Genomic DNA, 22,001 nt, shown 5'->3' on the forward strand with positions numbered 1-22,001 from the left:
AGAAGGATTTAGGTATGCAGGCTTTTTGTAATAGTATGACGATCGAGTTACCTAGGCAATTCTCGTTCTGGTGACCTCAGGGAACCGCTCCGCGGAGGTCCGCCTAGTCGGATATTGCCCTTCATATCCATAACTTAGTACATGCTGGTAGCGACTACCGCGCGCAGACTACGCTACCAGAAGAAAACCCTTGTCGTGTTTACATGATTGCCCTATTGATACTTCTTGATAGGGGTACAGCGCTGGCACAACCGCGAGATAATCGTACGGGTACCTAGGTAGGCGGCACCTGTTCATGCACAAGACTTCGGGAGTCTGGCTCGTGAGACCTCCCACAAATGGTGGCTCGATGCCTAGGTAGCACGGCATTATCTTTCCTGCGTACTCTGTTTGCGTTACAATCCCAAAGTTGACATCATGCGAATATTGATTTTGCGAAATGCCATGAGTGACGTATCGGCGATGTGGCACCATCCTGAAGTACCTGGGTACCAGTTCCAACCGACAAGCATGCGGGTTGAGCTCGATGACCATGGCAATGAATTCCACCCCAACTCTCTTATTTTCGGTCATTGAAACTTAGTATGAACCATGCGAGGGTCCAAAGATGACATTAGAGGTGGTGTCCACATGTGCGACTTCCCAAGGCAGCCCAAGATATGTGATTTCTGGCTGCAAATCTACTGTACAGATGTATTTTGATGTACAAGGCCTAACCCATCCTTTTCTAACCTTTGGGTCTTAAGAACGTGGCTTGTGGGCAAAGTTTGTGTTGGTACGTGGGGAAAGAGATGGGGAATGCGCGCTCGCGACGCATGTGGGATGACTCGGAAGATGCCGAGATTACCTACCACGCGGTTCGCACGCGCCGTAGCTTGGACGCCTTTTCGTCGCAACCGCCGGCTTCCACAAGCTACACATCCTCGATGTGAGCTTCTCTGCCAATCACCTGAGTTACTGGTACATTTCTTCGATCATCGACCTCCAAGCATGCGCCTTGTTCCTCTTCCTACGTGTAGAATTTTGCGATCCGGGCCTTCAACGCTAGCTATGGACCACATGCAGCAACGATAAGCAGTGAAGTCGCGCTATGGCTATAACGCCGACACTGCCTCTCACGTCGCCGACCCAAGGCACCAACACAACGTGATTCGTGTCTGGATGCCAGCCCCCGGCTTCTTGGGCACGGCATATCGTGGCTATGGCACGACTGTGATGATGGGTGGCCTAACATCTCCACAGCGAAGGAAATTCGCCGAAATGCTCACCGTTCTCTCATAATGCTGTAGACGATCACTTCCACGCCTGCGGTCGCACTCCACAAATCACTCCCATACTCAACACCCGCTCAATCCAACACGCGGGGACATGTTGTCGACAGTCTGTCTGCTCCTCGCAACCACGCTGCCAGTGCGTGGCGCCTTCACCGAGTTTTTCTTCGCAGGCAACACAGGAATTGGGGATTTGAAGGCATGTCCTAAGTCTTCATTCGGATGTGACGCGCCATCGGTCTGCGCCTTCGATGGTCGGACGCAGAAGTTTTATTGCTGCATACCAGGGAGTCCAGATGCGGTATGCTGGGGACCTAGTTCAGACTGCGATGGAGGAGACAAGAATACACCCTCGGGCAGTCAACAAGGTTGCTCGACTGGCATTAATGCCTTTTGCTGCTTAAAGTCAAGGTGAGCAAACCTCTCAACGCCGCCTTACTCGATGTTGCGCATGTAGCTGACAAGACCTAGCGAAACGTGCACGGAAACAGCAGACCAGACGAACATCTGCTGGAGTAAACTAGACAACCCCCTCATTTCCCTCAACGCGACCGCCGTAAACGAAACAGCGCAGTCTCTCATATCGGCTAGCCCTTCAGCCCCTGCCTACGCGATCAGCTTGTCTGCTCTACAAGCACTTTCGTCGACCACCGCGGCTGCGTCGTCAGCAACCCCGAGCGTATCCGGAGGACAACCCATCGCTACCACCTCGCCGTCTGGAGGAGCACAAGCAACAGCTGCCTCGCCCCCTTCGCCAATCGCGACAAAGGACAAAGCGTCGGGTCTCTCAGGCGGCGCAATAGGCGGCCTGGTCGGTGGGATAGTCGGTGGACTCGCTCTACTCGGTCTGGCTGGATTTCTCTTCTGGCGCAGAAAGAAGAATGGCAAGCGGAATCCATACGAGCCGGCAAATGCGCACACCGCGCCTACGTACCCAGCCGGCTCTCCTAGCGAAATGGACTCGAATCAGGCGTATACGCAGGGACCGGCAACTGAGAAATACGGATATGCGGTCAGTCCTGTATCGGAAGTGCCGGCCGATAGGGCACCGGTAGAGCTACCAGCTGGCACGACACACAATAGATAGCGACACAACTTAAAATGCGGTGGTGGTTGCGAAAGGAGAACAGGGCATATAATCGCTTAATGCCGTCTGGAATTTATGATCATACGTGAATCTCATGCTATACAACTGTCAGTCGACCAGTTGTCGTTATTTGAGCGTGCCAGATCGCTCAGTGCATGATCAAACATCAAAAGGTCACTCAGCACTTCTGATGACATCCAGTTGCGCAATATTTAACACACTGTAATTGGCTAAGACCATGTCTGGATCCCGACATATGACCTGATGAATTAACTCGCCTCACGCCCCATCAAACTCTTTGTAAATATCATTGAACTCCTTCATCAACTCAATCCCATCCATTACGTTCGGCCACTCTCTCCCTTCGACCACCGTCTCCATCCCGCCTTCAATCCATTCCGCGTACCGCTCATACACCTCCGCGACGCTCCTCGCGCGAAGACCTAACTCTTTCTGCCACTCCGGCCAGTCCCAGCCCAAACCGCGCACCTCATCAGTCGCGTAATCGTGGTGCTGAATCGAAATAGGGCCATCATAAGAGTCACCAGACATGAGATAAGGACCTGGCGCAGTAACACGCAACTCTCCCGTCTCGCCAGCGATGTACCACACGAACCCAGGTTCGCCTTTAAACGACTGGCCAAGGCGGAAAGAAGCTGCAAGTGTGGCTCCGGGTACTGTGACACCTTTCACGGTACTGAGAGTACCGTGTGCAGATATCAGATCGGGTACATCAGTCTTTACGGCCCTGTTGACACTCCCGTCAGCTCCCAGGAGCTTCAGATTCGGTCGCTGGATTTGCATTTTCGTATGAGATTCTTCCCATCCGCCGAGTACCTCATGCACGTAGTCGATCATGTGGCCATAATGGATGTTGATGGGATGTCCTCCCACCTTTCTATCCGCAAAATACTCTAGAGACTCCGGGAGAGCGTCCCGCTGTACCAAGTTGCCAAAAGCGCGGACTTGGCTGCTGAGTACCTTTCCTATGGTATCTGTGGCTAGAATGTTTCTGAGTCGAAGGGTGATTGGGGCGACCCGTCCTTGGAGGCCGATGATACTGTTCCGCGGTTCATGGATAAGTTCTGCAAGGTGTACTGTGCTGGCAAGGTCTTGCGTCACTGGCCATTCAATGTACACTGCTTTCCCTGCTTTGAGGCTCGGTTCGGCGACAGAGGAATGTACGTCGACGCGGGTGCAGACAACGAGGAGGTCGATCTCTGGGTCTTCTGCGAGGATGCTTGGGTCGCCATATGCTTTTACGTCTTCGGGAAGTGCGAATGTCTTCTTTGCTGCTTCTGCGGCTTGAGTAGAGGAGTTGAGGAGAGCGACAAGCTGGTAGTGCTGCTTGCCACGGTGAGAGAGGAGATATGGGAGATGAGCGTCTGCGGCCCAGGTAACCTTTGCAGATGACGATAGACCAACGAGAGCAACGCGGATTGGTGGCATATTGTGTGAAATTGGTTGATTTTGCTGGATTTCTCATAAACTACCGTCAACGGGCTATATGTCTTTCAGATATAGCCGAAGTCGACTTCATGATACACCGCGTATTGCCCGTAGACCCTAAGCACGATGTTTATGGTGTTACCTCGTATAGCCGATGCACCATTAATGGGTTGCATCACTTACCAATGCAGCAGGCCAATCGCAATAGATATGAGCTCTCTAACATGACGACAGCTGACAAAACTGTTGTCTAAAGCTCGTCGCTTCTCTCGATACTTGCAGAATCTAGCGCAGATGAGTTGGTGATAGAGCTGACAAACAAAGTGATGATAAAGCGACACCGACCATTGCGGTAAAGATCGCCATTCGTCGCCATTGGCTGGAAAAGCACAGCATCAGCGAGCCCTGCAGCTCGAGGTTCCGGACATGGGAAAGAGATGAAAATGGCGAGACAAGGTGTCCCATTGGCCTACCATCTTCCAAATCATCCCCAATTCACTCCGACAGCCTTCCCTAACCCCCCCTTCACACCCACCACCTCCGCACACTCGTCGCGGAGCGGAAACCTGGAGTCGGACCGATGTGAGCGCAGCGCACGCCATACCCGATTTAGCAACTTCACATAATCTCCATATTATTACCTCCTCTTTCATCGGGAACAAAGACTGAATCTCCCAAGACGTTTGAGAATGAAGTCCTGACACTCAAACTGTATGGATAACCTTTCCGGGGAGCGAGGGCGTTAAGGGGAGGAAAGTGACAGGGACAGCGGAAAACCGGCACGGGTAACACGGCAATGACGGCTTGGCGATTCCACCGCGGCGTTCTTGGCTTGTTTCGGATTGGGCAGTGAACGACAGGGGAATGGGCCTGACATCTGGGTCTGGGGAACTGGGTCTTGAAGCTGGGGGTCTCGTCGGATTCCTGCGTTGATGTTATCGTGCGGATTGTGGTGACGACTTTGGAGTTTGCACTTGAGAGCTGATGGTGAGGGTGGGCATTAGGCGTAGTTCTGGGACTGGCGTGAGGACAAATACGCGTAATTCAACGTCAGTCTATGTTGTACAGGTCTAAACGAGTGACAAAAAGCATGGTAAACGATAGGGAGCAACCCTGATTGTGTTCCAATCCTAAAATGAGCGATCCAACCAATACACTGTTCTAACGGCTCTCCTTCCTTCTGCGCGCTTCCTCTGCTTGACCCTTGGCGCGTACCGGATTCTCTAATTGCCCCTCAACAGGCCTTCTACCAAAGATAGGGATAGCCACTCGGGAGTGCGACATGTCAAATGTCCCAGCTTACACCAATCTACCGGCCCAAGTTTGCTTTCTCATGAGCATAGTCTTCCTGGAACCGGATAGTTTGCAGCTTCTCTGCGTAATCCACAGCTTGGACCTGGGAGTTTGACCTGAATGTGGCCTCGCTATCCCTGACTTGGTTGTTCCACCTGTACAGCTCCGGGCCAGGACCCATGGAAACTGGGCGAGAGAAGCGGTTGTGCTGGTAGACCGAGCCGCGCTTGGAGTCCATCCTGGTGTTCTTAGGAAGGGCCTCGTGGATAGATCGTACGCGAATCTCCGCGGGCTCAGACTCTTCGATCGCTGGGATCTTCTTGTAACGGTAGAAAGCATCGAGGGCGGGGATGGAAAGGCCGTGGACGACGATGGAGAAGACGACGAGGAAGTAGACGACTGGGATCATGGCTGCGACAAGGTTCTCTTCTTCCTCAGTCTCGGCCTCACCTGGCTTGGGGAAAAGGTGACGAGTGTGCTCGACGTAGAAGACGGCTCCGATGCCTGACAAGTGTTAGTTCATGTTACTATCTGAAAGGGTCGAGACAACTTACCAATGGGTCCGAAATAACCCATGAACAGCGCCTCCTTCCAGTCCTTGACGACGTTGGGCATGACCTTGTACATCAGGAAGATGGCTGGAATACGACGGAAAGCGAGGATGAGGAAGCCAAGAATCATGAGCCTTCCAATGGTGATACCGGTGACATCTGGCATCTGGAACTCGGCCCATGGAATGATGGTTCCGATGTACATGAAACCACCGAAGTTGAGGATGACATCGAAACAGCTGTTGACCTCGTCATGACGCTTCTCGGTTTCCTCGAGGTAGACTCCATTCCAGTTCATGACGTTTCCGGCGACGAAGCAAGCGAGGAGGTCGTCCGTACCGAGCGCACCGCAAACGCCAATGGTGAACAAACCGAGAGCCATAGGCCAGAGCAGAAGACTCTCAGAGTCGATCCACTTCTTGCGCAGGGCGAACTTGACGGCGAACATACTGGCGACGCCGAGGATGACACCGATTGCAACGGACATGACGATGATGTACAGCCATCCCTCAACAATCCACTGTTCCATGGCCATCGGGACACCGCCACCGAGACGACCAACTCCCTCTTCGCTACGCTTGGAGAGCATGTTGACTGCCCGATGAGCGATTTCCTTGGCACCTTCTATGCCGGTCTTAAACTCGACACCATCGAGTTCGGCATGGCGAATGAGGTATGTAGCCAAACTGTCCGACTCGTCAGAGAAGCTTCTTGTGTTGGAGGGTTGTGAGACTTACAGCAGGAAAGGGAAACCGAAACCATCGTTAGCACCAGCTTCCGACGAGATGATTTCTCGCAGCGCGCGAGGAACGAACTTGTCAGCAAAGGGACCCTTGGCTACGGCTTGCGACAAGATAGGATCAGTGCAAGTAACGCAAGACCCGATAACAAGCGCAGCCAAGAAGGTAAGCTTGGGAACTGTGACGAGAATGCACAAGCTAGTGCAGATCCACATGATTGTCATCACAGGGAGGAGGCAGATCGCCATCTCCTTCCACCGGGCTTGTTGGTACTTGGCAGGGAGTTGGAATCCAGCGATGACCAGCTGCACACCAATGACGATTCGGCACATGCCCTATATGATGCTCAGCAGGGTTCAATATTGGGGTTTTGTGAATTCGCGCTCACCAGCGTGATAGCTTCTTGCTGCCCGGTGGCAGCTGAGCCCCATTTCTCCGCATCTAGGAATCTGGCAGCTATCGGTCCTAGGATGACACCGATGAGAACGGCAGGTACTGTAAAGAATGAGTTCACTGCTTTGAAGAATGACGGCGCTGCGTCGGGCGGTTGTGTACTTACAAGCTTCACCAAGATACCATACTTGCTTGATCTTGACTGAAATGAAGCCGTATAGAATGATGAAAGCGCCTGCAGTCGAACGTCAGTGTTTGCCTGTCGACTTTCGTCTGTCAGACGTACCTAGAACGGCGATGACGATGTTAAGCTCGCTAACATCGAGGGAAGGCATGGTGAAGAGCCCTGTAGGCGAAAAGCGGAAAAGACGGAAGGAGTGTGTTCAAGGATTCATGCGCGGAAGGAACAACAGTAAGGGTTGAGAAGAAAGGGTGTGGAATGAAGACGACCAGCGGGAGCGAGTAACTGTAAATAGCAGACCAGCCGTATTTACAAGTCGATTAAAACCAATATAAGCAAGTGCAAAAAGATGGAGAACGAGGGATTTCCCGGACTGGTTCGGAGAGAATTGCGAGCGCAGTGATAGGGAATGCCAGCCTCGATTTCCAATTTCTTGGGTGCTGAGCCTTGTTACTTCATATCTTTACACGCGTCACGGACACAATGCACTTCGTTGACTTGAAACAGCAGCCGCCAGGACATTCTTGGCTTAGCAGCCACTCCCGCCATTAGGAGGCTTACGACCGGAGCCAAGCGGTGAATGGGCTATGGCGGATGGTGCCAAGCTCACCTGTAGCGCTAGCTTCGAACGCGACGTGTGGGACTTTCCGCCTTAAGGCTCCCTTTGACCCTGTCATGTTACACCTGTGGACGTCGGGGAAACATTCAAGGTTGAGACACAGGAGCTGTTGAGACAGGTTGACCTTGTAAGCGGTGATTGGCGCAAATGAGGAACACACAACGGCGCAGGTTCTTTTGTCCGGCTGTGAGCATTGCGGCTCGGCAAGCGTCTCAACATGACAATGCCGATGGGCGTCTCGATTTGGCGGAGATTAGTGGCTCTGCACAGAGTTTCCCTGCCAAGCCCGCCAAGTCCGCTGTGCCAAATACAGAACAAACCCTGCTAGGCAATGGACCGCGACACCCAGTAGTGATGTTGTGCATTGCGACAACGCAACAGCAGAGCCTCCTTTGCAGATCTTTGTCCTGCAGCTGTGGCATCCCGATCGACACTTGGCTTGGGGACGCGTCCGCACGAGCATCATCAGTAATCGTCACCCATTGCAGGCGTGGGAGATTATGAGTATCGCCCAGCATTTTGATTTTCTCTGGACGCGCGATAGGCCCAGCTCAAAGAAGCACTCAACTTTGTTGGCAGAACTGGGCGATACTTGGGTCTCTGTTGCCGCGCTGCACATCATGCGGGTAACTATCCGCGGGATGGAGGCTCAGTGCGCCCGGCGATACAGCCAAGTACTCTAACATCATTGATTAATCTGTGAGACCACGATCGTTTGGTGTGTTTTAGTGATCGAGAATTGTGGTTCGCACTGCGAGAGGGCATCTGTTGCCGTATTGCCGAATCACTCAAACAGCGCAGCGTTAGAAGCGAGCCGCTTCGAAGCCGCCTCGAAACTGCTGTCTGAGCCGTCCGCGGAAGATATCCCACTCAGTTACTCACGATACCTACTGAAGATCTTCCTCGCGTGGAGTAATGACGCCGGTCGAAGTCTGGAAGAGGCGGTGTCATGCAGCATAGTGGACAAGCTCCTTTCTTGGTATGAAGGATCCCGAGGTGTATTGAAACCGATGCGATACCTGCAAGCAGGTCAGTGTGCCATACTGGTTGGTAGCCGGATGAAAGTGCTGGGGAGTGTAATTCCTGTCCGCAGTGCATCCCCCGCGCTTGGGCTGCTTTGACCAGCGGTGTACGTTACGGCTGATAGGCGCCCCACGATCTTCATAACTCTTTCACAACCTGCCTTACAGCACACTCAGAATCGTTTTTCTCGTTGCGAGCGTGGAGATGCTGACATGCTGAGTGGGGTGTGGGTGTCGACGGAGTGGTGGCCGTGAGCTATGACGACATCTCACTTAAGTGGGCCCACCTGCCACTGTGCAGGGTCTGTGCAGCACTGCAGCTGCACTCCCAGCCTCTTTCCTCTTCCCACGACCTGTCCATACAGATAGTTTATGGCGACACTCAGATCAGCCTTCGAAATTCCGTGCCACCTTAGCTGTGTCTTCATAAGACAACCCATAACTTTTATCGGTATTGAAGATGTGCTGCGCTGTACTACATCGCCGTGTGCTGCTAAGCACTATTCCGTTCTAGGAAATATTGAGGCATGGTAAGGCGTCCAAAGCCAGAAGAGTGGCTAAGCAAGGCACACAAACGCACGACATTTACACTACAAAAACTCCAATACATATATCACGCACATCGAAATCACCTCTAGTGCGCGTTTGCATTTCCCTTCTCAAAAGTGCGCGTCTTCACCTTCACCTCACCGTTTGGCCACCTCCGAGTGACCGCGCTCTGACAGTTTTCGAATTTATAACAGCCGTTGCGGTTACGGCTGGTCTTCCATATTCCAACATCGAAAAAGCAGGCATCTACTAGCACATCATGTTAACCCATACTGAACTCCCTCCCAACACTTCCCGACCGCCAAAAAGGGCATCGCAAGAGCTCGCTGAGCCCGCTGAGCCTGCTAAGCCTGTTGAGCCTGTTGATTCCATGAGCCCTCTTTCCCCAAGCGGTCTCACTCTCCAAGTCGATTTTGCCTGGTCAAAGTTCCGCAACATAGTAGCTTCAAAAGGCGCTGGCCAACAGCTCACACCGCTCTACGTTCAGCATTTCCGCCCTGCAAAGCCGCAGTTGCGCTTCGAGCGCGCGTCAGATCAGACCATCATCGCGAAAGGCACCATCCGTAAGTCTGCCTATAGTACATCTAAGACTCACTCTAACGCAGTACTCCGACTTTAGACAGCTTCTCCATCAGTGGCGATTGCATCATTCATGGCCAAGAAGTCATTCTGAAGCCACTGAAACGCTGGAAGACCAAATACAACTATCTCTCACAGGCGCTTGATGGCGTTCCTATCACCTGGACAGCCAACTCTACCATGAAAGTCTGGGATTTCGTATGCATAAACTCCGCGACCCAGGAATCTATCGCCAAGTTCAGCGTCAATTTATGGGCGATGAAGCAAGTCGGCAACTTCTACTTTGAGAATGCAGAAGACAAGGTTACAGAGACTCTGAGAGACGAAGTTGTTGTCACAGGACTTACTCTGCTCTATCTTATGATGACAAGGATGAACAACCCGATTCATCTGCTTGGTGCTGCCTTTGCGAAGCCAGGGAAGGTTGAGGGCGATGGGAATGAAGGTGCGATAGCACAGGAAGATGAACCGTCAACTGGCAAGGCGAAAATCATTTGAGATGAGCTCACTATGATTGGCTGTAGGTTGGTGGTAAGGTGGAAGCAGCGAATGTGAGACAGGTCCAGTTCAAATTCAATATACCCAATAGTCATCGACTACCAGTTCCGTAATTTGCTGATAACATTGGGTGGCTTGCAGCGGTCACAAAGTTTATCGTTTGGACTAGGTACCCCGAGTTGCGCGTGTATTCATGGTCTGGTAATGTTAACTTTACTGCCTGCCATTTAAGCTAGCGCGCTTCACGACAGCCCATACCCCGCTGTTTGTATCGACAACGCAGCACTGCTCTCAACATAGCCTTGACAGGCCAGCAACAAGACGTTGCAACAAATGTAAGGCTTTGCGGGGTGAAATATCAAGGAGTCCCAAGTCAGCTTAGTTGCCCTGTGCCGCATTGCGGCACGGTCAGCGCCAACGACCAAGGGTCGTGCTAAAATCTCACCACCACTCATACTTGGCTACATACACTTTGGTCGAGGTCTCGATGTAACACGCGCCCAAAAACAACGGATGTATACATACCCATAAGCCAGAACAGCTAGTCGAGACGATGACGCGAACCTTGCACCCGGCGCAAAAAGAGCTAGACGTCAGCGAACAGCGAATCCCTCACACCCCTCAAAAGTCTGTTGCCCATCGTGCTTCCCATCTCAGGATATGGCAGCCTTTCAGACAGTTACGTGGGACTGCCTCCCTCGATGCTCCAACTCTCGAACAACTGCTGCTGTCTCCTCGCGATGGCCGGTCTAATGCAGTTCCATTCTCCGTCGGTGGGTGTGATGCTTCCCTGCGCACACGATTCTCTGCTTACTCTTTGCGCGCAACCACAGACATCATACATGAAGATTTCTTAGCGCTACTTCAGGCACATCCGCCACAGAACGCCAAAGCATGCGCTGGCTATCTTAAAGACAGGATGCGCAGGGCGTTGAAGCGCTGTACAATGTGGCCCCAGCCTGAACGCTTGACGAAACATCAGCATACATTCAAAACCGTCTTCTTTCCGCGAATGCTGGCCATAATTGAACGCATTGCTGTCGCTGAGGACGGCGAGCTACCAGCACTGGACCTTTGCGTCTATGCCAAACTGGACTGCCTGCATGGATCTGCTCCATTCTTCACCAACGAGGCTCATCAGAACGCGAATCGTCAAATCGATAGAATGGTGAGAAACATTCTGCAGTCGACAAAACGACAGCGCAAAGCTCCTGGCAGAGACAATGGTGACGCGCAAGCACGACAGCCCGATGCAGCCTATCTTTGCCAGTCTATTCGCCGCTTCTACAATCACTATCACCTCTGCGGTCATGATTCCACATTTAGAGAAAGCGCTCGAATAGGAAGAGGCAGAGGATGTGTACGTGTTAATACTGCGATGGTACTTGATCTTCTACAGAGACACGCGTACACTGAGACGAAGCTCAACGTGTATCGAGTTGTGGGTAAGAAACTTCCGAAAGAGCTGGCTGATATAATCTTGGAGTTTGTGCTGTCCAGTCAAGGTCAGCCAAACGAGCCTGGGATATTTGATCGAGATGGTAAAGCAGTCATTCAATGCGGAGAGACTGTAGAGGTGCGTCGGACCGAGCTGCTTTGATGCAGATAGAACAGGCCTGAAAAGGTGCTATTGCATGATTTCAAGACGGCGCCACCGAGAAATAGGCATTGACACGAGCAAGTGCGTGTCGAAGTTGGGTATAGACATGCGAAGCGCTGGTGATGTCATACCCCGTGTTCACGCGTAACGCGTCAAGCGACGACGCGACAACACACGATCTCGAGCAAAACCACTTGCAGAATCTGAGCACCAACATTCCCATCGCATCGCGATGCAGACGGCTCATCGCAAAAGGTGGAGAAAAGAAAGGGAAACTTTCGCGGTCCACATCGGCAGCCGCGATTCATCATGACATCAAGAACAAAACTAGTGTGGGTACCTGCATGCGATGATGGCATATGGCATTTGCTACAAAACCTCCCCTCACCACGCTTTCGTACCCCGCTTGAAACTTCATCTACCACCTGCAATTGAAACAATCATCCAGTTACGCACTTTGTAACTCGAAAGCTTCAAACTTCTCGATACTTTTTAGACCAAACCACACAAACTACATACCAAGATGCCTCGCATGGTCGCACCCCCGCCTTCTGGAGAGTTCCAGGTTGTGCTTAGCAAGCCCTTCTCCGGTAAGTTTATTGACTTGCAATGAATAAAACTTTCGTACTGATATGATACGTAGGCGCACCCACACACATGATCGAGGTCATCGGCGAGCCCAACCGCCCAGCCAGCATCCGCATGTCCAACTACAACGGCAACTCCAAGTCATCAGAGAAGAAGGGCGATGTACCACAGTAAGCCCCTCATAATCCCCTTCATCCCAAAGTCCCTTTACTAATCCCATTACAGAGACGACGTCAAGGAGCTCATGTCTCTCATCTCCACACTCCGCGGCTTCCCTTCGCACCCCAGCAAGGACGTCTACGGCCTAGACACCAAGGTCGACTTCAACACAATGGAGATCCAGTGGGGCAACCAGGACGACGATGCTGCCATGGATGGCGGAGAGCTTGCTGGAGAGCAGAAGGATGAGTTCAAAAGGATTGTGGATAGCATTGAGGCGCTCGCGAGGCAGTTCGCTAAGCAGGACTCCCCTGTATAAAGGAATAGGGCATGTTGGGATATACAAAGAGACGATGATACGACCAATGAATGAAATAAACATTGACGACCTCTTTTCGTTACATATCCACCCTTGCTTGCAGGCATCATATACTATGTGTCATGAAAGCTATCTGCCACCATACGCTAACTCATGCAGTGGTCTTTCAGACGACAGCTCATTCCTTTGTTCCAGACCATCAACCTCGTGGCTCTCGACGCCCACATACGCGCCAGGCTTGCCTTCATTCGAAGCTGCAAAACCCGCATGTCCGACCAGCAACTCACCTCGAGACATCACTAACCTCGCCTCCACAAGCCGGCGTTTCCTGTTCTCCCAAGAAAGCAGACCAAGCGCGATGAGCAGAGGTATGCCGAGGCCAACACCCAGACCAATCTGGGAGACGGGGATCTTGTCATCTTCGCTAGTACCGTCATCGGTTGCGTTGGCGGGGAGAGTAGGACATTGCGACGAGACCGATGATGCGGTCGAATTCGGATTCGAAGATGAAGAAGCGCTTCCCTCGGACACAGCATCCACGCTCCAAGGTCTCTGAACCACAAACTCACTCGTCGTATTCCCATCCAACTTGAATCTCTCCCCCTTACAACACTCCTCACTCCCTTTCCCTAGCAAACCGCAGCAAAACTCTCAGCCATTGTTCCAACTGCAAAGTCCGATATCGTTTCCTTCATTGGCGCAGTATTTGGGACACGACCCTTTTCCGTTCGCGCCGTCCTTCCAGTCTTTGATCGTGCAGCTGCCGACGTAGAGGGTGCCGAATTGGCTCAGGCAGAGGGTGTCGCCGAGGCAGGTGTCGGTGGCTGAGCAGCAGTGGGAGATGGATTGGGTTGTTGGTGAGATGCAGGGGTGGTGGTTTGGTGCGATTGAGTTGGAGACGTCGTAGCATGCGCGTGTGTCGGGTGAGGCGCGTATAGTAGCGGATGTGAACAAGATCAAGAGGGGGTTTGTGAGGCGCATGGTTGGTACATCCGCCGATCCGCGAAGTTGTTTACGAAAATATGTCAGCCCACAAGGACGGAGGTCAAGCCAGATATTAAAGGACTGACAAATCATTATCCCTTTATATTCGGGGTGTACAAGGCTGGGGTGTCTAATTCCATTTTGGCCCCCCATCAGTCCGGTCCTATTTGCTAGAACCCTTCCAAGGTTATTGGGGGTCAGCAACCGAGCGTTCTAGTTCCCAGATGTGTCTTGCCTGGCCAGCGGTAAACATCGTGAGAAAACGGGATTAGGCATGTTGGTCAAGTTTCAAATCTCAACACTTGATCATGCTTATATCGAGGAACTCTTCGAATTTGAAGTAACGAATCGTTGAATCGCGCCAATGAATCCGAATTCCGATCAAAAACGCCAGGAGACTCCGGACTGACAACGAAACCAATGATCATCGCATCATGTCCACATTTGATCATGTATCCAATCGCAAGCCAGGCTCTCTAAATCTTATACACAATACCTCCAGAGTACATAATCTTGTTCCTCTCGCTAAGAGCTTCAAGTGCCTTCTCAGCCTCGTCTTCGTCAAACGCTTCACGTCCATTACCACCACCAAGTCTTGCGTTCACAGCGGCGACAAGCGGCTCGACATCTGCAGCATCGTTTGCAAATAGCGGACCGTCGATGAGCTGACCAAGTGCTGTTTGGAACACCTGCAGACGTGCTGGTGTAATGCCTTGTGATTCCTGCGACTCGGTTTGTGTAGCCGGTAGTTGCGACTCGGGTTGTGAAGAAGCAGCGCTGACCTGCGACGATTGACCGGCGCGAGAGGACTGTGTACGGTCAGTCGTGCGTTGGGTCCTCGGCGTGACATTGTAAAGGTCCTCGTTGTCTTCTTCCTCGCCGCCTTCCTCCTCGGCTGCAGGAGTGCGCGTGGTCTCTGTACGCTGGCTGCGGGTCGATGGCCCACCGGTGCGGCGAGATTGTGTGGCTTCTTGCTCATCGCCGTCTTCGTCGTCGCCGCCGGACGATTCTCCGTCTGTAGACATAGCGTCTGGATCGCGGACTGTCCGTCTTCGCTTGCGGCGGTCGTCCTCGACGACCTCTTTGAACAAAGCAAAACGGAGGATCTGCTCTGCGACGTCTGCATCTTTCTGCTCTACCCGCTTCGACAAACGTGCCTTTGCATGGGCGGTGGAAAGACGGATGAGTGTTTCGAGAGTACGTGCGGTGATGGGGGAAGTACGGCGGGTACCGGCGTCTAGCTCGTCGTTTCGTAGTGCAGAGTATGTTGCCACAATATGATCCGCAGCGCCTTTCGTAAGGATTGGCTTCTCGCGCTTAGCATATTGAATGTATTTCTTGATGAAGGGTATGCTGAGGACTTCGGTCCTTCGGTTTGCGCCACGTCCGACGGTGATTGTAACGCCGGAATGTAACATGGGGTTGAATTTCTCGTAGACTTCCGTCGGACGATTTGCATCAGCGTCGGTCTCAAGACCAACACCAAGCAGCTGAGATCCCTCCTCGCGGACCGGTGCACCCTCCTCAGTACCAGGCTGGCGGTAACGGTGCATGCGTAGGACATGCTCAGAGATTTGACGGTCGCGTGCATCTTCGATGTCGTCTGTTACAACGAACAGCAAATCGAAACGCGATAGCAGAGAATCCGGAAGAGCAATGTTGCGATGCGGATCCTTGTGGATATCGTACTGACCAAAGATGGGGTTGGCAGCTGCGATGACACTGCAACGAGCATTGAGCGATGTGTGGATGCCGGCTTTGGCGATGGTAACGGTCTGTTGCTCCATGACTTCGTGGATAGCCACACGGTCGACATCGGACATCTTGTCAAATTCATCGATACAGACGACACCCCGGTCAGCGAGAACCATGGCACCAGCCTCGAGACGTCGCTCGCCCGTCTCCTTGTCCGATGTGACAGCTGCCGTGAGACCGACACCAGACGAACCGCGACCCGTTGTAGCAATGGCAAGTGGGGCGGTATTCAGAACGAAACGCAACAGTTGCGACTTGGCAGTTGAGGGATCACCGACCATGAGAATATTGATGTCTCCCCTCAAATGAGTGCCGTTCTCGAGGTTCTTCTCTTGTCCTCCCAGGAGGAGCAGCAGAATCGCCTTCTTGATATAGTCATGTCCGTAGATAGATGGAGCCAATGATTGCGATAGCAGTTCGAAGACGCGTCTGTTCTTGGATATTTTGTTGATGTTGCGAATATCGGTATCGGTGATAGAAACCTGGGCAATGCCACCGCCGGACTTGGAAGAGAGGAGGATAACGTTGTTCGCTAGAATCAGGGTGCGGAACGTCGAGCTCCCGGCACCAGCGTTGCGATTACCGAGTGAGCGGTATATGCCGACCATCTGTATGCGGTCTCCCGGTTTCACACGGTCTACCAAGTCATCGTCCAAGATGACATCGACGGAGCGCGGTAGCTGACCAGCAGGGGCACGCTCAGGCATTTCTTGGATGGAAATGGTCTGGTGGTCGCGGTAGATGCAGTAGCCGTACTCAGTGACGAGTGGGTTGCCCTCGCCATCGTCCGTCGGGTAGACGCTCGTACTCGCAGCGCCGGTAGTCATGGTCTGATCTCTGTACTCTCGCGAATGGAACTTTTGCTTGTTCTCGTTGTAGTGTACGCTCTTGACCACCTTGGGCCGCACAAGAGACGTCTTGGTGACGATTCCCTCGAGCGACACCATGTGGTTCAGCTGGTTTGAGCCCAGAGTACGCGGGTTGCACGAGTACTCGCCGAAGCTGCCGATGTATGCGCAATAGTATACCACATCGTCGCTTGTCTCGGACTTGGGTCGGTCGGTGAATGTGCGGACAACGTCTTTGAGGGCGCGGTCGAAGGCTTCGGTGAATTCGAAGGGCGAGTTGAGGAGGCCGTCGGCGAGTTCGCGGTTATGTGAGCGGATCTCGTCTATGCTGACCTGAATATAGTAAGTATGCGTCGATGCTTATAGCATACAACACCTACTGTGAGTCTTCGTAGTCCTCGGTTGAGCATCACCAGAATGTCTGCGCGGTAGCTGGAGCGGTCAGTGCGCGCTCTATGGGATGGATGGCTGCTGCATACCTTCGTCTGGAGACATCATCTGCACCATGATTAGTATTCGTATCTAACCAACAGTGGGCTTGACCTACCTGGGTCGAGAAACTCTTGCGCAAGACGCACGCGCCTGCGCACCTCCTCGTCTCTGATGACCTCGGCCATGTTGTATTATGTGACTCTCGGGGCAGAGAGTGACCAATCGTTGCAAAAAGAACTTCAATGCAGCGTAAGAGGGGGTATTCGAAGTGGGTATATGGAGGGTGTATTGTTTGGGCTGTTGCTGCCGTGAGGGCTTCGAGGGGCACCAGTTTCGCGACACCAATTCGCGTCGCGCTAGTCTCCTTCCGTCACGCGTTCCTTCCCATTAAACATCCTCTTTCAGCCTGGCACCAGTCAGTCATCTCCAACCTCCACGCGCGAGCGCTCGATATTTCAATTGTACTGTATGTTGGCGACTCATCTCACTTATCTGTCTGTTTGAGTTGAGCGCGTTTTGCCACCTCATGCAGGACGCCCCGCAGTGAGAAGGTACGGTCGTGCCAACAACAGCTTCACATCGACTTCGCCGCTTCACCTCCGTGAACTCTCTTCAGCGCTCTTCAAGGCTCTGAATATCTTCTCCCGGCAACGCTATCTCGAAGCATCATGAATACGGCATGTGGATCAGATGCACGACGGTCCTAGCCGGAGATACCGTTGCCATGTAGGCCGACGTCACCCACTATGTTCCCGAACAAGCTACCGTCGCGGGTCTGCAGATGTTGCCAACATGGTGTAGGGCAGATCTAAAGCGACTCGCCCATCCTTAGTCGCTGTCGGTTCAACTCCGCTAACACCGTACGCTTACCTTTGATGGATTCTGACGTAATGATGCTGGCCGCACTTGACGTCGTCTATCCTCAAAGTATATGAAGGGCCACTGCAACAGTTGGGAGGCTTGTTGCAACGTTTTCATATCATTCACAGTCTCCCTTCTTAATTTCTCACCTTATCATATCACTATGGCGCCCCGCGTTTTCCTCATCACCGGCTGCTCCACTGGCTTTGGCGAGGAGTTCGTCAAAGTTGTTTTGCAAAAGGGTGATTATGTTGTCGCTACTGCACGCACCTCTTCCAAGTTATCTTTTGAGGGTGCCAACGACTCGAACAGTCTGCTCGTGGATCTCGACGTGACCAAGAAAGAATCCATCGACAACGCATTCGATGCGGCTATCAAGAAGTTCAAGAAAATCGACGTGGTTTGCAACAATGCCGGATACGGTCTGAACGGGCCCTTTGAGACCTTGTCGGAAAAGCAAATCAGGCAACAGATGGAGATCAACTTCTTTGGCCTGATTGATGTAACAAGAAAGGCTATGGAGACCATGCGAGATTTGAAGTCTGGAGGTGTCATCCAACAGGTGACGTCAATCGGCGGTCAGATTGGTGAGTTTGAATCTAATCTATTCTTGTGTTCACTGCTGATGCTCACTAGGTGTTCCTAACTTTTCCATCTACTGTGCCAGCAAATGGGCTGTTGAAGGATTCACGGAGGCCATTTCAAAAGAAGTGAAGCCTGAGTGGGGAATCAAGTTCACTTGCATTGAGCCCGGTGGTTTCCGAACCGACTGGTCAGGCCGCAGTATGGACTTCGGCGAGATATCGAACCCAGCCTACGCACACGTCGATCCCAAGAAGCAAGCTGAAGGGCGCCATGGCTCTCAGGCAGGAGGTACGTCATGGTCAAATTGTTACATACCGGACGACCGCTAACAAACTCCTCATAGACCCGGCTAAGGCTGCCAAGGTGTTCTACGACTTGGCCGTCATGGACGACCCGCCTATCCGATGCGTAGTTGGAACCGACGCGTACAGCCTTCTCAACAAGAAGCTTGAAACTTACAACGAGAGTGTCAAGAAGTTTGAAACATGGAGTAACAGCACCGACGTCGAAGGCTACAAGGCGCCCAACTAGGTATCGGCAAGAAGCAGGTAAAATAAGAACGCAAAATCGAAAGAGGCAGGTAGACAAATGTGTGGTTCTCGCGCAGAGCCTTTGCACCACCAATACCGAATGACATGATTCGTTCCAACACTACACTGCATTTAAATCTTCATGTCGATACAAGTCCTGCTCACTGACACTGCAGTAAGGATGGCTACCTTCCACTAATACTGATACTCTGAGCACTACAACATGTAAAGGTAGGAGTATACCTCGTTATACTTACTTCGGAATACAAAATTTAAAGGATTGGCTGCAAGAGTATGTATCGTTACACGGCGACGATGTTGTGGCTGTTGCCACGTTGCGCCCGACCAGAGGGTTTGACTCAAATCCGGTACGTGTCAATACGGCCACATAGCATACTAGTGACGATCAGTGGTGTCATTATCGAGAACTAAGGACCTCCATGTGGCAATACCAGCATCGCGGAGCAAATGAAACATTTGGCGTTCGTTCAGCTGCAATGGCGGCCACTGGATCTGGTGGAGCAACGTTCCACTCAAGCGTCGGTACCAAATAAGGCAACGAATCGAAACTAGTCCGCGAAGATCACATCCCCAGCGCACAAAGCATAGAGAGGGAACCGCCCCTGACATCACTGGTACTACTCAAGCGGTACATCGGCCAACAGTGTCGCAGAGATCGTGATAGTATCGGCACTTCACATATCCGAATACGTACACGACCTCCAAATGTTGCGTGCTTACAGACTATAGGTCCACGGTACCAGAACAAAGCACGCTCGACGATGTCACACGACTCTCTTCATGCACTCCATCGCGGACGGGGTACTGCTACCGGCCTAGGCTTTGCTTGCCACCACTCCCTCACCGCTGTATATACGAGGCCGAAGCTCGGGGGCTTGAAGAGAACATCTGACGCTTCTAGTTCAGGAAAATACGTCCCATGATGGAATTATGCGCTCTTCACACAATGAAAGCTGGTCGTGGGGGCTCGCACGAGAGTTCTGCCGACCAATCCCCACTCACATTATACAACCTTTACATGTACCCTGGTCACGAGAACCACACTTTTCGAAGCCAATCCCACCGCCGTTTACATCGTGAGCGTCAGAAACAGGCAGGTCCGTCAGCCCTCTATTGTGGTTGCGAACGAAGCTGCCTTCAACTCCAAGTGTCGCTTCGTGACCCTTGACGTACTTCACCTTCTTTGTATAAAATCTGCGATTGAGCATCTATTCCTTCAACACCCATAGAATTCAATACTTGTTACTACTACTCATCTTCGATCATGAGGCGCTTTGGAAACACCATCCAGGACTCGGGACCGGCAAGGTTTACGACTGCACTGCTTACTGCGCTCCTGATCACCAGCGCTACCTTCATTCCATTCCTCACGCAGAGCACTGTCGCAAACCCAGTTCCTGTACCGCGTCCTCAGCCAAATCCTGATCCTAATCCTAATCCTCAGGACCCTCAAGCTGGCAGTCCTACAACTGATGGCTACTATCCCGACCCAGAGCCATGTCGCGGCAACTGCTCTTGGATTCACGACCCTAGTGTCATATTTGAGAACAACAAATACTGGCGTTTCTCGACTAGCGGCAACATTGCCGTTGCCAGTGCGCCATCCCTGGGAGGACCATGGGAATATGAAGGCGCGTTGTTACAAAACGGTACCAGCATCCAGGTCCATCCGGATCAAGACATCTGGGTATGTTCATTCTCCCTCTACTGGATCTTAATCTGCCACGCATCATCCTAACCAACACAACAGGCACCTTCAGTAATGAAGCGAGGCGATACCTTCTACTGCCACTACTCCGTCTCCCGAATCGGTCTCCAAAACTCCTCCATCGGCGTCGCAACATCGCAGTCCCTCGAGCCCGGTAGCTGGCAAGACCACGGCGACATCGGCCTCCCCCTATCCGACAAGTACAACCTCATCGACCCCTTTGTCTTCCAAGAGACGCCCAAAGACCCCATCTACTTCACCTTCGGCTCCTTCTGGGACGATATCTTCCAGGTCGAGCTTTTCCCGCACGACGACCTCATGGCTTTTGGCGGGTGGGCCGAGCAGAATAACCGCATCAATAACATGGTGCGGAATAGTACTTACGGGGCTACCGTCGCTGAGGGCGCTATAATGTGGAAAGAAGAGGACTTTTACTACATGTTCTACAGCGTGGGTATGTGTTGCAATACGCCAGAAACTCCAGGAGGTCTTGCTCCTGAGGGTCAGGTATACCACGTTGTTGTCTGTCGCTCGGAAGTTCCTACTGGGCCTTTCTATGATCAGGAAGGAAAGAGTTGTCTCGAGGAGAACGGTGGTACGACTATCCTTGCTAGCCACGGCGATATCTATGCACCTGGTGGACAGGGCGTTATGGTCAACCCTGAGAATGGGAGGACCGTGTTGTACTATCACTATGGTAAGTGAAAGACTGGTAACGATAAGTTGAGACCAAGCTAACGTTGATGCAGTTCGTCCGAGTGTCGGCTATGCAGCTGATCAGTTCTTTTTTGGATACAACTATCTTGACTGGGAAGACGGCTGGCCGGTCGTTGTTATTGCTTGATTGACTGCCATTCTGCCATTCTGCCACAACTAACGCCTATCCTCCTCCCATTCCCTGAGTTCTTGGAGCGCAGCGTCTTGGTAACGGTCTCTGGGATGGCCATCCCAGGATTCACGATTTACGACTAACGATCTTACAACTAAGACTTCACTAGAAGCAATGTTTGGTGGGTGTTGATGTAGGATGTGGTTTGCCGGAGGCTTTCGGCGAACTGATGAAGTTACTGTTGTATCATGGCCATGGATATAGTTCTGACTCTTTATCGTAAATACTAGTTTCTAGTATTATTGAGTCTCCAGCTTTCAGATAACGTGTCTTGCAGTGCCATGGGCAGCTCATGGGATCCATCTCACGATGTCTTGAAGATGCACTTTAACCCACTCGTTCCTCTTTGTCAAAGCTCCCAGATCATCAGACTTTTCTCTCAGCTCATGCGCTGTGTACTAGTCTTTTCTGCCGCGCGGACGCGCTTAGTTTCGGAAGTGGTGGGATGAAGCAGCCGGAGGGCCGATTACGCGGGGTAAAAATAACTCCC

General features: G+C 52.2%; 8 protein-coding genes across 8 annotated transcripts; 5 read left to right on the plus strand and 3 right to left on the minus strand.

Moving 5' to 3' along the window:
• Window positions 1-1,567: 1,567 nt before the first annotated feature.
• J4E78_009847 (uncharacterized protein) lies at window positions 1,568-2,358 on the plus strand (the record flags this gene model as incomplete). Its single annotated transcript, XM_049370432.1, has 2 exons — window positions 1,568-1,572; window positions 1,743-2,358. The coding sequence occupies 2 exons, from the start codon at window positions 1,568-1,570 to the stop codon at window positions 2,356-2,358; spliced, it is 621 nt and encodes a 206-aa protein (XP_049217778.1).
• A 279-nt stretch (window positions 2,359-2,637) lies between these two features.
• On the minus strand, window positions 2,638-3,807 carry J4E78_009848 (uncharacterized protein; the record flags this gene model as incomplete). Its single annotated transcript, XM_049370433.1, has 1 exon — window positions 2,638-3,807. One exon carries the CDS (start codon window positions 3,805-3,807, stop codon window positions 2,638-2,640), a length of 1,170 nt encoding a protein of 389 aa, XP_049217779.1.
• A 1,309-nt stretch (window positions 3,808-5,116) lies between these two features.
• J4E78_009849 (uncharacterized protein) lies at window positions 5,117-7,119 on the minus strand (the record flags this gene model as incomplete). Its single annotated transcript, XM_049370434.1, has 6 exons — window positions 5,117-5,604; window positions 5,655-6,337; window positions 6,389-6,726; window positions 6,780-6,886; window positions 6,951-7,019; window positions 7,071-7,119. The coding sequence occupies 6 exons, from the start codon at window positions 7,117-7,119 to the stop codon at window positions 5,117-5,119; spliced, it is 1,734 nt and encodes a 577-aa protein (XP_049217780.1).
• Window positions 7,120-9,414: 2,295 nt separating this feature from the next.
• On the plus strand, window positions 9,415-10,232 carry J4E78_009850 (uncharacterized protein; the record flags this gene model as incomplete). The annotated part of the gene is made up of 2 exons (XM_049370435.1): window positions 9,415-9,718; window positions 9,775-10,232. 2 exons carry the CDS (start codon window positions 9,415-9,417, stop codon window positions 10,230-10,232), a joined length of 762 nt encoding a protein of 253 aa, XP_049217781.1.
• Window positions 10,233-12,355: 2,123 nt separating this feature from the next.
• On the plus strand, window positions 12,356-12,898 carry J4E78_009851 (uncharacterized protein; the record flags this gene model as incomplete). The annotated part of the gene is made up of 3 exons (XM_049370436.1): window positions 12,356-12,422; window positions 12,476-12,590; window positions 12,646-12,898. 3 exons carry the CDS (start codon window positions 12,356-12,358, stop codon window positions 12,896-12,898), a joined length of 435 nt encoding a protein of 144 aa, XP_049217782.1.
• Window positions 12,899-14,358: 1,460 nt separating this feature from the next.
• On the minus strand, window positions 14,359-17,102 carry J4E78_009852 (uncharacterized protein; the record flags this gene model as incomplete). The annotated part of the gene is made up of 4 exons (XM_049370437.1): window positions 14,359-16,818; window positions 16,866-16,917; window positions 16,965-16,983; window positions 17,033-17,102. 4 exons carry the CDS (start codon window positions 17,100-17,102, stop codon window positions 14,359-14,361), a joined length of 2,601 nt encoding a protein of 866 aa, XP_049217783.1.
• An 839-nt stretch (window positions 17,103-17,941) lies between these two features.
• J4E78_009853 (uncharacterized protein) lies at window positions 17,942-18,894 on the plus strand (the record flags this gene model as incomplete). Its single annotated transcript, XM_049370438.1, has 3 exons — window positions 17,942-18,365; window positions 18,415-18,651; window positions 18,707-18,894. The coding sequence occupies 3 exons, from the start codon at window positions 17,942-17,944 to the stop codon at window positions 18,892-18,894; spliced, it is 849 nt and encodes a 282-aa protein (XP_049217784.1).
• Window positions 18,895-20,178: 1,284 nt separating this feature from the next.
• On the plus strand, window positions 20,179-21,466 carry J4E78_009854 (uncharacterized protein; the record flags this gene model as incomplete). The annotated part of the gene is made up of 3 exons (XM_049370439.1): window positions 20,179-20,601; window positions 20,665-21,319; window positions 21,372-21,466. The coding sequence occupies 3 exons, from the start codon at window positions 20,179-20,181 to the stop codon at window positions 21,464-21,466; spliced, it is 1,173 nt and encodes a 390-aa protein (XP_049217785.1).
• Between the last annotated feature and the right edge of the window lie 535 nt (window positions 21,467-22,001).

Source organism: Alternaria triticimaculans (genome assembly GCF_023758025.1).
Source record: "Alternaria triticimaculans strain BMP 0046 chromosome Unknown scaffold_24, whole genome shotgun sequence".
Classification (NCBI taxonomy): Eukaryota; Fungi; Ascomycota; class Dothideomycetes; order Pleosporales; family Pleosporaceae; genus Alternaria; species Alternaria triticimaculans.